At 37.3% G+C, this 15,565-nt stretch overlaps 1 protein-coding gene across 1 annotated transcript; it reads left to right on the top strand.

The window, feature by feature from the left end:
- Positions 1-266: 266 nt before the first annotated feature.
- Positions 267-14,868, top strand: LOC114191572. Its single transcript, XM_028080818.1, has 9 exons — positions 267-556; positions 1,324-1,444; positions 1,554-1,651; positions 7,273-7,398; positions 7,497-7,617; positions 7,744-7,828; positions 8,336-8,449; positions 8,565-8,604; positions 14,496-14,868. Exons 1-9 carry the CDS (start codon positions 380-382, stop codon positions 14,646-14,648), a joined length of 1,035 nt encoding a protein of 344 aa, XP_027936619.1. The 5' UTR covers positions 267-379; the 3' UTR covers positions 14,649-14,868.
- The last annotated feature ends 697 nt before the right edge of the window (positions 14,869-15,565 follow it).

Below are 15,565 nucleotides of genomic sequence, written 5' to 3'. Positions count from 1 at the left end.
TTTACACTAATAATTTCTAAATTATAATAATTGACAAATAATAAAATCTGCTTTTAAAAGAGGACAAATTAAATATACTTATTCCAATATTATTTTAATTGTTAATGGAGATTAAAATACACCTCAATTCATTTTGAAAAAGAATTGTCTAAATAAAATATAATTTATAGATGTCTTATAATAAATATATATATATATATATATATATATATATATATATATATATATATATATATTAGTTAGTGTACATTTTAAATGAAACCCAGACTACATCACACTGTTGTATCCGCGTTTACCATAAGAAAATCACCAAATATATCCAAGGGAGTACATAGTGTGTGGTGTTGAAACAGAATCAGCCGAAGAAGAGTGTGGAAAAATGGGAGAAGAGAGAGAAGATCCCCAGAGGCTGAAGCGAATAGCGGCGGATTCGTACGACTACGACAAGGATTCTCGATGGCCTGATTACTGGAGCAACGTTCTCATCCCTCCGCACATGGCATCTCGTAACGACGTTGTTTCTCACTTCAAGCGCAAGTTCTACCAGCGCTATGTTGTGCGTTTTTTTTTTTTCTCCTTTTATTCTTCTCTCCCTCCGTACTTAATATCATTGGTTCCCTAATTTCCCGTCAAGTTTCGATTTTTAAGCCCTTTGGCCAATTGGGTCGTTCTCTTTTCTTCCAATAGGGGTTTTGGGGTTTCTGCAAAATAAAATACTTCATGCATTTTTTAAATTGTTACTTCATCATTAATGAGTATTTATGCCTTATAATTTGTTTAAGTTCACAATATTCATCAGAATGTTCTTTTGTGTTTATTTGCGAATTGTTCACAATATTCATGGGGATGTTACTGAGCCATTTGTAGGTGTGAGTGATGGTTGAAGAGCTCATATTGACTAGTGCTATGACCAAAATAGTGTATTTAACCGAGGGGCGGCTCTCATCCATGAGTTATTTTTTGGAGTTGAGTGAGACTTAAATCCAAACTCTAATGTTTATATATCTGAGTGGGCTTGGATTGGGAGAATGTGTGTTATTTTCATTTAAGTGGTAAGTCGGTTGTGATTGTAAGATTTGTGATTGTAAGATTTTGAAGTGTGATGGAGATCTCATATTGACTACTATCCTGATATAATAAAAATAGTTCATATAAGTTAGGGACATTCCTTTTTGTGAGCTAATATATGTGTGTGTGTGGGTGTAAGTGTGTGTGTGTGGGTGTAAGTGTGTGTTATCATGTTATATCATCATGTTGTAACGGTAGAATTTCTGGTATTTTAATTGATTTAGTAAATTGTTGTAACTGTTGGATTCCGAACAGGATTCTGATCTGGTGGTGGAACCAATGTCTCTCGGTGGCAGTTCATCCCAGCCTGCTCGTTCATCAACAACCTCAACAACGACACCCGCAACAAATAATCAACCTCGTGCAAGAAGTTCTGGTAAATATTAGAATACCTAACACAGTGATGCTTGTCTTGGTTTTGTGTTTCTTAGTTCTTTGTTGCATGCCTGCCCATGTCTTATTGTATGTGTTGAATTTTTCTGCAGCATCAACTAATAGAACATCAGGGACGACATCCTCAACTGCAGGTGCAGCACCTTTGCGCTGGGATCGACAAACTATTATGTTTTCTGTCAATGCTTGGGTATGCTCTCTTTATCAGTCAAGGCATTAATCTATCCTCCGGTTAACATATGCCCCACTACCTCCACTTTTGTATGACTGTTGACCATTGTGATACCACATTTGACTTTTTGATTAACTTAGTTCTCTTTCTTACTTATGTCTGTGAATAGTTTATGTTGAACTACTTCCAGACTCAAATGTATGCAAAAAAGACCTAATTTTACACTGATTAAGTTAGTTCATTTCATTCAATTTTATTGATTTTATAAAAAGAAGTACATTTCCTAAATTACCCTTTATTATATTTATTGGAGACTGATGTGATGATCCTAATCATAAAAAATTATGTATCTTTTTTTTAGCCTGGCTTGAATGTTCCTATTATTAGTTTATTTCTATGCTTTGTTTGGACATAGGATTAGGAAAGGGAGCATAACCCCTTCCCACCACAATCTTTATATAAGGAGAGCTCATTTGATCATTTTGTGGTCAAGAGTCTACATTTCTGCAATCATGGCTTGTCGCCGTCCAAGATGATCAAGTGCTTCATTCACATTTTCGAGAATGACAACAAATGACACTGAGGATAAAAGGGAGCAATAGGAAGGCGACAATATGTGATAGCTAAGAAAGTTATAAATCGGATATGGGTTTCGAGTGGAACGAGTACCTTTTTTGAGAGCAATGGATCATCCTGAATCACCTTCACCCGAAGTCATGATATTAAGTGAGAGGGAGAAGAATTTGAAGTAGGGGATTCACCATGTTCTTGGAAAACTGGACTATCCATTGGGTCTTGTGTTGGAGAGTATCAATATGTGGAGATGATGGTTAAAGGGGACTTTGATCAAGACTTGGATTGACAGAGACATTGGAAATATTGAACTCAGCCACAAGAATAGAGAGGACCTGCTATATGACATGAACATCTTGAACAAATGGAGAGAAGTAAGGAGTTTGTTCAAAGAATGTAACATTGGCAGACATGTGATGTACTTTTTGGTTTCAGGAGAGTAACACCAGTACCCTTTCTAAAGTCGTGAATAACCCAAGAAGATACATTTGATAGCACGAGTAGAAAGCTTGTCTAATCTTGGAGACAGTCATGAACAAAACATACACAACCAAAAACTTGAGGAGAAAATTGATAAAGAGGATTATTCTCCTCCTGTTAATAAGAAAACATGTTGGTAAGATGGCATCCCCTAATGATGGACGAGAAGATGGGCACCAAGCAAAAGGGTATGAACAGTTTCAACCAAGTGTCTATTTTTCCTTTCTGCTATACCATTTTGCTGTGGTGTATGAGGACAAGTGGACTAGTGTAATATACCATGTGAACTCGAAAGTGCAAAAAAGTGGATGAGAAGTACTCTTTTACATTGTCACTTCTTAAGATTTTGATTACTTGACCAAATTGATTATTGATTTCACGGAAAAAAGATGTGAAGATGGGTAACAATTTAGAACTATCTTTCATAAAATAAATCTAAGTACATCTTAAATATTCATCAATGAATGTAACAAAATACCTAAAACCAAAAGATAAGACGCGACTAGGTCTTCAGATATCAGAATGGATAATAGAGAAACTAGAATTACACTGTCATTGAGACCTTTTAGGAAAGGTAGATCTAACATGTTTTCCTAGTTGACATGACTCACATTTTAAGGTTTGGGGACCACTAAGTTCAAGACACTTTTTTTTAATTTTGTTAGATGAGGATGGCCAAATGTAACATTTTAGGACTAGGACTTGCAACATAGGACACACGTGGACGAGATCCTAAATGGTATAATCCTCCATCTTCATATACTTCTCCAATCCATCTCCCCGAACCACGCTCCTATATAAGAAAAGATTTGTTATCAAAGGTTATCGAAAAATTCAACGTTTTGGTTAACTGGCTTAAGGAAATTAAATTTAAAGGACAATTAGGTACAAAAAAAACAAACTTTAAATTTAGGGAGGGAGACAGGGAGACTTGATCAACTCCCTTTGAGGAACTTTTAGAGCCATTTGCAAGGATTATGAAATGATGTTTTTCTTGAAAGGAAATGGTTGAGAACAAAGGTATTACTAGATATGTGATTAGATCACCTGAGTCAATTATCTATGAATTTTGACCTTCCATGAATTGAGAGATGCAAGTTGTTGATGTACTTGGAGTTTTAGATGTCTGTGTTAAGTTGTTAGCATTGAGTCGTAAATACTCTTAATATTCGTCCTTAGTGAACTTGGATTCAGCAGTCTCAACCTTAGAGACATTGGCTGTTTTGGAAGGAAAATCGTGCAAGGAGTAACAGTTTTCTTGGGTGTGACCCGTCCTTTCACAGTATGTGCTTTGATGATGCCCACGACCTCCATGTCCGCCTCCTCTAGTTCCACATCCTCCTCTTCCTCATGTGGCAACCTTGATAGAATGTTCCACTAGTTCATGAGCTTCCTGATGGGACACGAAGAAGGCATGTGGTCAAGGTATCCATGGAAGGGACCTCATGATTGGTCAGAAGTTCTTCTCTGATATGATGGAAGTTTGGATGTAGAGCACAAAGGATCATTACCATATAATATTTGTCAAGTTTTTTCTTGATATCCTCTGAAGACTCGACCTCCAAGAACATTATCAGTTCTTCCACAACTGCTTGGGCTTTAGTCATGAAGGACACCATATCATGGTCTATCATTTTAAGAGATGCAAGCTTATTTGCAGAGTCATAAAGATGTTAGATATCGTTGGCATAGATGGTTTGAGCTTTCTTCCAAAAGAAGTGACACGTTTTGAAAGCTCTAAGGGACATTAGAAGCCTTGGTTCCACATATTGTCACACCAGGGCACAAACTTGGAAATCTGCCTGTTTCCATTGTTCAGCATTTTCAGCAGGCACATGGCTTCCATCTTTCTCAAGGTAATCTTGATGTCATTGGCCAAGAAACCACATTTTGACAGCAGCAGACCAAGATAGATAATTTTGTCCATTTAGCTTTTCAGAAGTAATGGAAGGACTTCCAGAAAATGAATTAACACTTCCAGTAGCCATTTCTGATCAAGGGAACAAAAAAACAGTGAGGAGATGCTACAACAGCACGGGAAAACCGAAACCCTAGGGTGAATTTCATAATGGTGGCTTCCGGACTTCACCAAAATGAAGTTTCAAAGGTCAGAGCCAATAGAGGGGGCTCCGGCGACAGCTACGGAGGTGGTGCGGCAGCATGTGGGCAGCATGCTCTTGGCTGCAATAGATTGAAATGGTGCACTCGACGGTGCATGGAAACGAATTAGCCTTCGACACTAGTAGGGTTGGCCGTCGCTTGGTTGACAGCGTTGGACAGTTTCAAAAAGGCCGTGGACAACTATATATAGAGATGGACTAGTGTGGACAGCAGTGACTACGTCCGACGACAAACAACCAGAGCGTGTTCGACCCGCTCTATTACCAACTTGAGATTTAACACAGATACATATTTCTAGAGAGCTTAAAGGACCCTTCTCATGTTTTTCTGTTTATATTGATTAACAGTTGATACAATATAAAGATGGAAGGTCAAGGGACTATCCTAGACACATAGCTACGGAACTAGGAACAATAATTAGAGATAACCCAACACATAGCTACGGAACTAGTAACAATAATTAGAGATAACCCAACACATGACTCTCTACTTTAGGCCTACTGACTGCACTAACATAAGTAGACCTAATAATTATTGCAACATTTTTCATAAGCACTTTCCTTCATGTTTAGTACCAGGGGCTTATCAAAGCAGATTGAATAGGAGAATCAACATGGTGTAATTCAAAGCAGCTACACTGCACACTGTTTATTTTGTTTCAATTCAATGAGTATTCAGTTAGTGATTTTGAATTTGGCACTGGCAATAGAAATTGATTGAAGCGCTTCATCAAACAATTTGGGTGCCTTCTTTGAATTCACGTGAATAAAGCATAGTAGTGCAGGTTTTGTTGATTCAATTTGGAGAATTCATATTATCGGTGGCCTTTGAATTAAAAATTGAAAGAAGATTTATTAATTCTAGCTGCTGGCACTAGTGTGATTAAATTGGAGAGTTGGAATGAGTTTTAGATGTGCAAAATTGACATGATTTAAAATCTTAGCAAGTTAGTGTGTTTAAGGTTTTAGTAATGGGTTCTTTTGTTGTTTGTGAATCAAAGTATGAATCATAAGCAACTTGGTTGATTGAAGAATTGTTTTAACTTGGTGATCATCTGGAGTAATTCAAGAAGGTAAGTTGGTGTGAGGAGAAATTTGAAGCAAGTAGAGAATTCAAAATTTGGGACAAATTTTCGTGAACAAGGGCAAGATTATGTGATCTTAGCTTATGTTTGGGGATCAAGGTATATGCATAGATGGATGTGGAGGGATGAATGTTGTTTGGATCAATGTATTTGAGAGAGAGAGGGTTGATGGATGGAGAGGGATGTACTGTTTCAAATTCAACATCCTCGCATATGGAAGGGATGGGGAGGGATGTACAATTGAACATCATGCAAAGATGAAAATAACCTTGGATGGCCTCTTCCTTATGGTTGTTTCCTTGTGGTTGGAGTGGTGGTGTGTACTATAATGGACAGGATATTCGGGATGGGGAATAAGGATATTCGGGAAGGGGAATAATAATAATAAGTTATATTTTTTTTAATTTTAAATAATAAATTTTATTTTATTTTAATATAATTTTCACTAATTGTATTTAAATTTATATCATTTTTTCTTCAAGAATTAAATGGTAATCATCTAATTTTATTCATTAAAACATTTTTTTAATCTATCATATTCATCAAATTTTACACGAACTTTCATTTCATATCTATTCAAATCATACTATCTTTTCCTTAATCCAAAGACCACAATCTCTTCTCCATACCTTCAATTCCATCTGCCCACTCACCCTAAAATCCTCTCCCCAATCCAAACACACCCTTAGGGTTTCTTATCTTGTGAACCAGGTCACAAGTCACGATTCTTCATACTTGCTTATCTATCTCATACGCTTGGGTGATGCAAGGTTTTTCCGAATCCCTAGCACTATCTTCATTTTTTGTATATTCTCAATTTTTTTTTTCAAAAAATTGTAGATAACTTTTCAACTAAAAATCCTTGAAAGATTTGATTCAAGATCCAACCTAGAGTTTCTTCCTGGAAGTGGAAAGATCCTCCAACTCAAGCAAGCCTCCCTTGGGTTCTCATATGAGATGGTGCTCGAGTTTGGGTATAAGGGTATTTTTTAAGTAATAGTATTAAATAAGATTGAGTTAGTTGGAATATGCTTATATTTAAGTCCACTAGACATGAGCAGTTTTTTTTTTTTTGCTTATATTTGAGTCTTGAGGAAGTGATTATATTCTAATGGATCTTTCTTTTTAAGAATTATACACAATTGTGAATTAAATTCTACTATACTAATGCTGATCAGAATTGCTTTAATCACCATTTCAAATTTTGTTCTTGAGCATCTGTGAAGAAAAGACAAAAGGGTATTAAATGAGGAATAGATGCATGGAAATTGTGAACTTGCCAAGTTATACAATGGCTAACTCTTTATATACCCTGAATAGTATACTTGCAGATCTGCATCAGTTCTGTTGCTGATCCTTTAGTTTATATATTTTCTTGTAGGTGTTTGTTGTTGGTTTCCTTGCAACCATTCCACTGGTACCGAAGCATCTTTCTCATAGGGCTTATCGACTTTCTTTTCTGGGCACTGCATGCTCATCTTTGTACTCTATGTACTCGCAATATGGAGTAAGTTTTTGCTGTGATATTACAGTTAGCATTATGTTCTGAATGTTCTGATTCTTCTATCTCTAATATGTTGTGACTTTGTAATTGTACCATTGCAGAAGCCAAGAGCGTGGAATATGCAGGCTTTGCAAATTTACTTTCAATCGATAATTGCTTCAAACGATTTTATATACTTCATCTTCTGCCTTACATTTGTTACATCTCATCTTTGCCTTAAATGTGGGTTCCTTTGTCAGCTAATCCCTTTTTGCTCTTCTTTGCTTCTTCTTGAAGGAATTGATGTTACCATTCCTTTATGCCACATTCATGTCCTTCTCTTTATAATCTGTTTTTATTATGCTGCAGTTGCTTTGATACCTATCTTATGTTGGTCGCTTGAACATGTTGCCAAGTTCCTTAGACGGAATTTCAGTCGCTCGACGTTATACCGGTAAATTATCTTTGAAAATATTTTACTAGTAACGTAGATAGAAAATAATGCTCCTAAATGGGACAGCATCGCTCAGTAAGCAAGGAACTGACCCTGTTCTCTATCTCATATTTTCATTAAATTACTGTCAAACCCAAGAGCTTAAATACTCTGCCATCCCTAGTGTGCATTTTTTAAATGAACAGTTTGGCCTTTTGCACAAAGAACTTATTGTTAATCTTTATTGTTGTGAAGCCAAGCATAGAATTTCTTATATAATTTCAACGTTATTTTGTGATATTTCTGTTTGAACTGTTTGAATCATTTTTCTAGAATTAGATTTGATCTCTGAAAGGCCTAAACGAGTACTTTCTTTATACCATTGTCTGAATAATTATCTAAACATCTGTATGCATAATTGTTTATTGTATGTAAAATGAATCTCTGAATTCTCACTTAAGGACTATTTCTTTTATATACATCGACATCTAACTAATATTTTTTTTCCTCGCAATTTTGCTTATATAGGAAGTACTTGGAAGAGCCCTGTGTTTGGGTGGAGTCAAACAACACTACCCTCAATATACTGACATCGCATGCTGAGATTGGACTTGGATTCCTGCTTATCATCTCATTGTTCTCGTCAGTTTCTGCAGTTTTTTCTTTCTTCTCCCTAATATTTCTGTGGCACATATTCCTTCTGCATTACAAGGTATTATTTGACTCACTCCACTGTATTTCTTACCCACACATGCAGGTGGCAGCGGAACATAATACAAACATTCATGTACTGGCAGGTTTGTTTTCTGTCACAACACTGGTTCAGAATAAATGGGAAAACTTGTTAAATATATTTAGGACAATACTCAGCTCTAGCACAAATGCACAATCTCAGATTCGTACTCGAACTGAGTTAGAGATGATGAATACAGGATAAGACACAACTCTTAGGCATTGACTTGCGACGCACTTCTTAATTAATTATTCACCGGATCACTGTTATTAATAACTCCATGTTGCTACAATACTGTTACTACTTTTCCTCTTGCTGTAAACTTTTGTGATGAGGGGTTTACTGAAACATTGCTAGCTACATATATTGTCTTGAACATTTTTGGGGAAAATGTTGGTTTGAGCCAATGTTTTAAATCCTAGATAGCAGCATGTAGTGGAAGACTCGGCAACAGCTATATCACAACCGTTATTTTTATTTTTTTAGTTTATATAATGTATACTATATGCATATTGTAAAATAAGATGAAAAAGGGGTTTTGGGATTAATCTCCCTTGTGTAAACCCTACACAAAGGATAGTTTATTTATAATGATAATGGGCCAAACCCAGAAATACATAATGGGCTGAGCCCAACTACTAAACAAAATACTATATCATCTAACACTCCCCCTCAAGCTGGTGCATACAAATTGTATGTACCAAGCTTGTTACAAAGATAATCAATTTTAGGTCTTCGAAGAGATTTAGTGAAAATATCTGTTAATTGATCACTTGAGTTGACAAACTCGGTCTTGATGTCCCTGGATAGGATTTTTCTCGAATGAAGTGACAGTCAATTTCAATGTGTTGAGTCCTCTCATGAAAGACAAGATTAGAGCTAATGTGAAGAGCAGCCTGATTGTCACATATGAGTGTCATTTGAGTAATATCTCCAAATTACAATTCTTGAAGCAATTGCTTTAGCCAAACAAGTTCACAAGTGGCTAAAGCCAAAGCTCTATATTCCACTTCTGCACTAGATCTTGACCCAACACTTCGTTTCTTGCTCTTCCAAGAGATCAAATTACCACCAATCGAGACACAATATCCGGAAGTGGATCTTTTGTCGGAAGGAAATCCTGTCCAGTCAGCATCTGAATAACATACAACTTTTGTATCAGAGTTGGAATCATATAGTAAACCTTTTCTAGGAGAGCTTTTGATATACTTTAATATGCGAATGATTGCATTCCAATGTTCTTCACATGGGGCATTAAGGAATTGACTCACCACGCTAACAGCAAAGAAAATATCAGGACAAGTAATAGTAACATAATTCAACTTTCCAAGTAATCGTCTATACTGTTCAAGATCTGAGAAAGGCTCCCCATGTATAGGTAGAAGTTTAATATTAGGATCCATGGGTGTTTCTACAGCTTTAGAATTCATTAACCTAGTTTCTTCCAAAATATCCGATGCATATTTCCTCTACCACTATTGGATTGTGCTACTTCAATACCCAAGAAATGCTTGAGTTTTCCAAGATCTTTGGTCTGAAAATGACGACAAAGATGTTGCTTTAAGAGGGAAATGCCAAGGTTTTCGCTTCTTGTGAAAACAATGTCGTCAACATATACTATTAAGTAGATACATCTAGCATTGGAGTGACGATAAAAAACTGAATGATCCACTTCACTGCGAGACATGCCAAATTGTTGAACAACACTACTACATTTTCCAAACCAGGATCGAGGAGACTGTTTTAGGCCATATAAAGATTTGTGAAGATGACATACCAATCCAGCTGAGCAACAAAACTCGGAGGTTGGTCCATATAAATTTCTTCATTCAAATCGCCATTGATGAATGCATTTTTGACATCAAGTTGGTGAAGAGGCCATTGGCGAAGAGCAGCCATGGCAATGAATAAGCGAATAGAGTCCATCTTGGCCATTGGAGAAAAGGTATGACCATAATCCAAACCAAAGATTTGTGTGTAACCTTTGGCAACAAGGCGAGCTTTGAGACGGTCAACAGTACCATCAAGGCCAACTTTGATAGCATAGACCCACTTGCAACCAACAACAGATTTCCCAAATGGTAATCGGACAAGATCCCACCTTCCATTATGCCTGAGAGCACTCAATTCATCAAGCATGGCCTGACGCCAACCAGGGTGGGCTAATGCATCACCTAAAGATTTTGGAATTGACAAAGAGGAAATAGACGAAAGGCATGTATAGAAAGATGGAAAGATTCTATGATAACTCAAAGCAGCATAATGAGGGGAATGATTACGAGTAGAACACATACCTTTACGAAGGGCAATGGGAAGATCAGACTCAGTTGTTGGAACCGGAGGAGACAAATAACTCGGCACTTGATGTGAGTCATGTGGTGGTGGTTGGCAATGGTGTCTTCTACTATAAACCTGAAGAGGTGGTCTATCCACAATAGGTACACTTGGAGGTGGCTGAGGAGAATCCGAGGTGGCACTGAAGTGGGCACACTAGGAGGATCACACACAACAGGGATATCTATAGTAGTAGATGGTGGTTCACAACTAGAAGAGGGGTGTGTGAAGTAAAAAGAAGACTCGTCAAAGGTAACATCAGCAGAGATAAAATGACGGTTGAAGGAAGGAGAGAAACACTTATACCCTTTTTGTGAGCGTGGGAATCCTAAGACATATTTGTGTGCTCTCGGAGACAACTTATCCAGGCCAGGACTAAAATCATGAACAAAACATGTGGACCCAAAGACTTTAAGAGGTAAAGGGTGAAGAGGGTCGTGAGGAAATAAAATAGAATGAGGAACTTGGTTATGCAAGACTGAAGAAGGGATGCGATTAATAAGATAACAAGCAGTAAAAACCGCATCACCCCAAAAATGTGAAGGAACTGCACCATGAATTAAAAGAGTGTGAGTTGTTTCAATAAGGTGCCTATTCTTGCGCTCAGCCATTCCATTTTGTTGGGGTGTATAAGTGCATGATGTTTGATGAAGAATGCCCTCAGAAGCCATAAAATGTTTGAAGGATTGAGAGAGATATTCATGACCATTATCACTCCGCAAATTTCGAATAGAAATCTCAAATTGAGTTTTAATTTCATGAAAGAATGATTGAAAAATAGAGAACAACTCAGAACGATTTTTCATTAAATATAACCAAGTACATCTTGAATAATCATCAATAAAAGTAACAATACTGAAAACCTAAAGTAGACTTAACACGACTAGGTCTCCAAATGTCAAAATGAACTAATGCAAAAGGGGACAAAGCTCGTTGTGAGACACTACAAGGAAAAGAACTACAACTATGTTTTTCTAATTGCCAAGACTCACACGACAAACTAGATAACTTGGACAAGCTGGGGACAAGTTGTTGCAGTTTGGCAAGGCTGGGATGACCAAATTCTGCATGAAGAAGGGATGGTGATTCCATAGCTACGCCAACAAACCATGAGACTCACATCCGGTGCCAATCATGTGTCTTGAACTTCGGTCCTGTAAACAAACATAATCTTTGGTAAAGAAAATAATAAAATCAAGAGAACGAATGAGACAACTAACGGATAATAAATTGAAAGGAGACCTAGGGACATAAAGAACATAATCAATGGATAAATGATTAACAGTACCAACACCATGAGATGAGACTCTAGACCTATCAGCCATTGTAACTGAGGGTAAATGATCCAGACAAGACAAAGAAGAAAACAAAGATTTGTTACCAGTAATATGATCTGTGGCGCCTGAGTCAAGAACCCAAGGGCCAAGAGAATCAGAGTGAGTCAGGCCAACAAATGATGTACCTGTGCGTGCAACATAGGCATATGTAGTGGAACTAGAACTCTGACGTTCCTCATACCATTTGAGAAAGTCAGAAAATTGCAGGGTGCCCTGCGGTATCAGACGAAGCAAGATCCATAGTCGCTGATCAGGGAGGAGGATCAAAGTGAACCACTGCAGTAGACCAAGGAAGACGTCCATGAAGAGCATAACACTTGTCAATCTTGTGGCCTAACTTGCCATAATGGTCACACTTGGGTCGTCCCTTTCCCGGCTTGCAAGAATGATTGCGATCATCCCGCTAAGAGGCCAAGACTGAGGAATCATCAACACAAGTAGATGTATCCATGACTTGTTTTCTTGGCACACGTAAAAGGGCAGAACTAGTAGCAGTGAAGTTGGGCACAACAGGAGACCCTAAATCTAGTCGCGAACATGGGAATATTCATCGGAAAGACCATGTAATGCCAACAACATAAAGAACTTTAATCGTTGTTCAAGTTCTTCGGTTGGAGTGGAGGCAAGAGGCAATAACTCATTAAACTCATGAAGAAGGGCATGAATTTTGCCCAAATATTCAGCCATGGGACCAGGACTCCGCGGAGCAACAACCGTGAGAAGATCCTGACAAGCACTATAAAGACGCTGAGTGTCATTGGTGGACTTAATGACGATGCATAATTGGGCATCAATTTTCGTCCAGTGGGAAACTTCATCTGCAGCAACTGTAGGTACACTCTGGGTGAGATGATCTTCATATCCTTGACTCTTGAGCCAAAGTCTGATATCGGATGCCTATGTCGCGTAATTTGTGCCATCCAACTTGTCAATGGATAAATGCACCAAGACGTAGTTGGTATAAACAAAGGGTTCAGACAGAGGGGTGCTTGAAGACGACACACACGAAGTGGTAGCGGAAGAAGCCATAGAGGGGGAAACCCTAAAAATTCAAGGTCCTCTAATTGAAACAACAACCACAAATCCAGAAAGAGTTCAAGAAGGCGACTCAGGCGAAGGTGATGGGCGTGGCAAACGACCAGCGACGCGTCGTCACGTGTGGCGGAGAAGTGGCGGCTGCCGGAGCTTGTGGCGGCACGTAAGAGCTCCGATGGCGGCGATCTCTACGGCCTTGGAGTCGCTTGGCCGAGACTAACAAAACTGTTTGGTCGTCGGTCGAAACTGCAACTTCGGTGACGGTGCTAGCGGAGGCTGCGGCGAGGGCGACGGTGGCGAGGGCGATGGAGGTGACGACGGCGACAGAGGCAACAGTGACAACGGTAGAAGCGGCGGCAATGAGCGGCAAGACAGAACGGCATGCAGTGGCTACAGTAAACTAACTTAAGCTCTAGATACCATGTAAAATAAGATGAAAAAGGGGTTTTGGGATTAATCTCCCTTATGTAAACCCTACACAAAGGATAGTTTATTTATAATGATAATGGGCAAAATCCAAAAATACATAATAGGCTCAGTCCAACTACTAAACAAAATACTATATCATCTAATACATTAATTATAAGAAATGATTAAATTTACTCCAAATTATTAACATTCATAACCAATAATTTAACGTCATAGCTGTGTTAAATAAAATATACAAGTAAATTCCAAAAAAAGCCAAAAACAAGTTTGCTCAATAGGAATTATCGATCATCGTCTTCTAAAGCCAAGTCTTACTAATCATTTTCTCTATTTTCAATCTTAGAAATTAAAACCCCGAAAATAGCACTTCAGTATAGCCATAAGGTCTTATTCAAAGGTGTTTTTGGAATCATATCAAATAGCACTTGTATTCCACTACATCTGCTATCCTAAACCGCTATGCCACCTACCATCGCCTTTAGCAGGCAGGCCCCCTCTATTTCAAAGAAGGGGACTGTGTATAACCAAACACTGTTTAATGTGTTTATCATATGAGGCAAAAGATATCAGTGATCTGATTAATGATTAATTTATTAAAAGATACACATTATTGAGAAAAGTTGTACAGTTATCATTCTTTCTTCAACAGAAAAGGATTGGAAAAAAAAGAAGAAATGGGGTTGTGGTACTTTTGAATCAATCCTCTTCCTTCTCCGGTTTTTTGTAACAAATATTGCATTGAACAATGCAACAAATGAATGGAACAAAATGTTATTGCTGGCATATATTAATTTTTATGTTTTTCCTTATCTTACCGCAGCTTTTGAAGCTTATGTATCATGTTCCTGTTACCGCCCCTTACCATCAGAGTGTTTGGGCTCAAATTGGGAGGACGGTTAATCCTGTCATCCAACGTCACCTGCCGTTCCTGAAGACTCCTGTAACTGCAATTCAAAGATGGTGGTTAAGATAGAATTGGCTAAAAATGGTTTTATATCAAGACCAAGTAAACATTTTTTGTTCCTTTTTCTTTAAACAGTTTGATTTCACATCAAGTGACCTGTTGGTCATATTACAAAGGACTGAAGTAGATTGAGTTGAATAATTGATCTAATCCTGAATGTTAGATTGTTTGAGCTGTGTGTTTATATACATTTTAGCATTATTCGTATATGTTAATGTTTTAAATCCCAGATATCGGTGTGCAGAAAATTAATGACATTCATAACTAACAAAAGTTAAATACAAGTTTCCTGGACAGAAATCATCAACCATTAATTATTATTATAATAAACTAAAATGTTCATTTTTACTATTCTTACAACTATGGATTTAAGTTTTTGAAATTAAACTTTTAAAGTAGACCCTAAAAGAATCGCCTAGTGACTGTGCAGGGGCATTTACTATGTTGTCTTTTAGTCTTTGCTCGAGAAAGATTATTTTAGATCTCCTTAAAGGACGCTTGCTAGAATAGAACAAGAAAGTGAAACAATTAGTATAGAAATTTCACGGGTTTTGTAATTAGTTGATATTGGTTTTTATGGAAGATCCTTGACGGTTTTGTAATTAGTTGATATTGGTTTTTATGGGAGATCCTTGACGTTAAATCGTAACATATAGGTAGATGTAGATCTTATTTTACTAAGTTTACTAAGTTGCTTGTGTAAGGTTGACAAATACAAACTTATTTAGTAAGATCCTATTCAAATTTATTGGCGTTACTGTGCCACCACTGTGGTTGAACTATTCACAAATATTTATTTGCAAGCTTAAGATATTTATATAATTTCTCGATATTAAAGAGTGTAAGTCAGATCCTAGATCAACTAGGAATCAAGTTAAATTGTAATATTTAAGTAGGGTGTAAATTTCACCTTTTAGGTAGATTTT

The sequence above is a fragment of the Vigna unguiculata genome, chromosome 7 (assembly GCF_004118075.2).
Source record: "Vigna unguiculata cultivar IT97K-499-35 chromosome 7, ASM411807v1, whole genome shotgun sequence".
Classification (NCBI taxonomy): Eukaryota; Viridiplantae; Streptophyta; class Magnoliopsida; order Fabales; family Fabaceae; genus Vigna; species Vigna unguiculata.
This window is presented reverse-complemented; position numbering and strand designations above follow the sequence as displayed.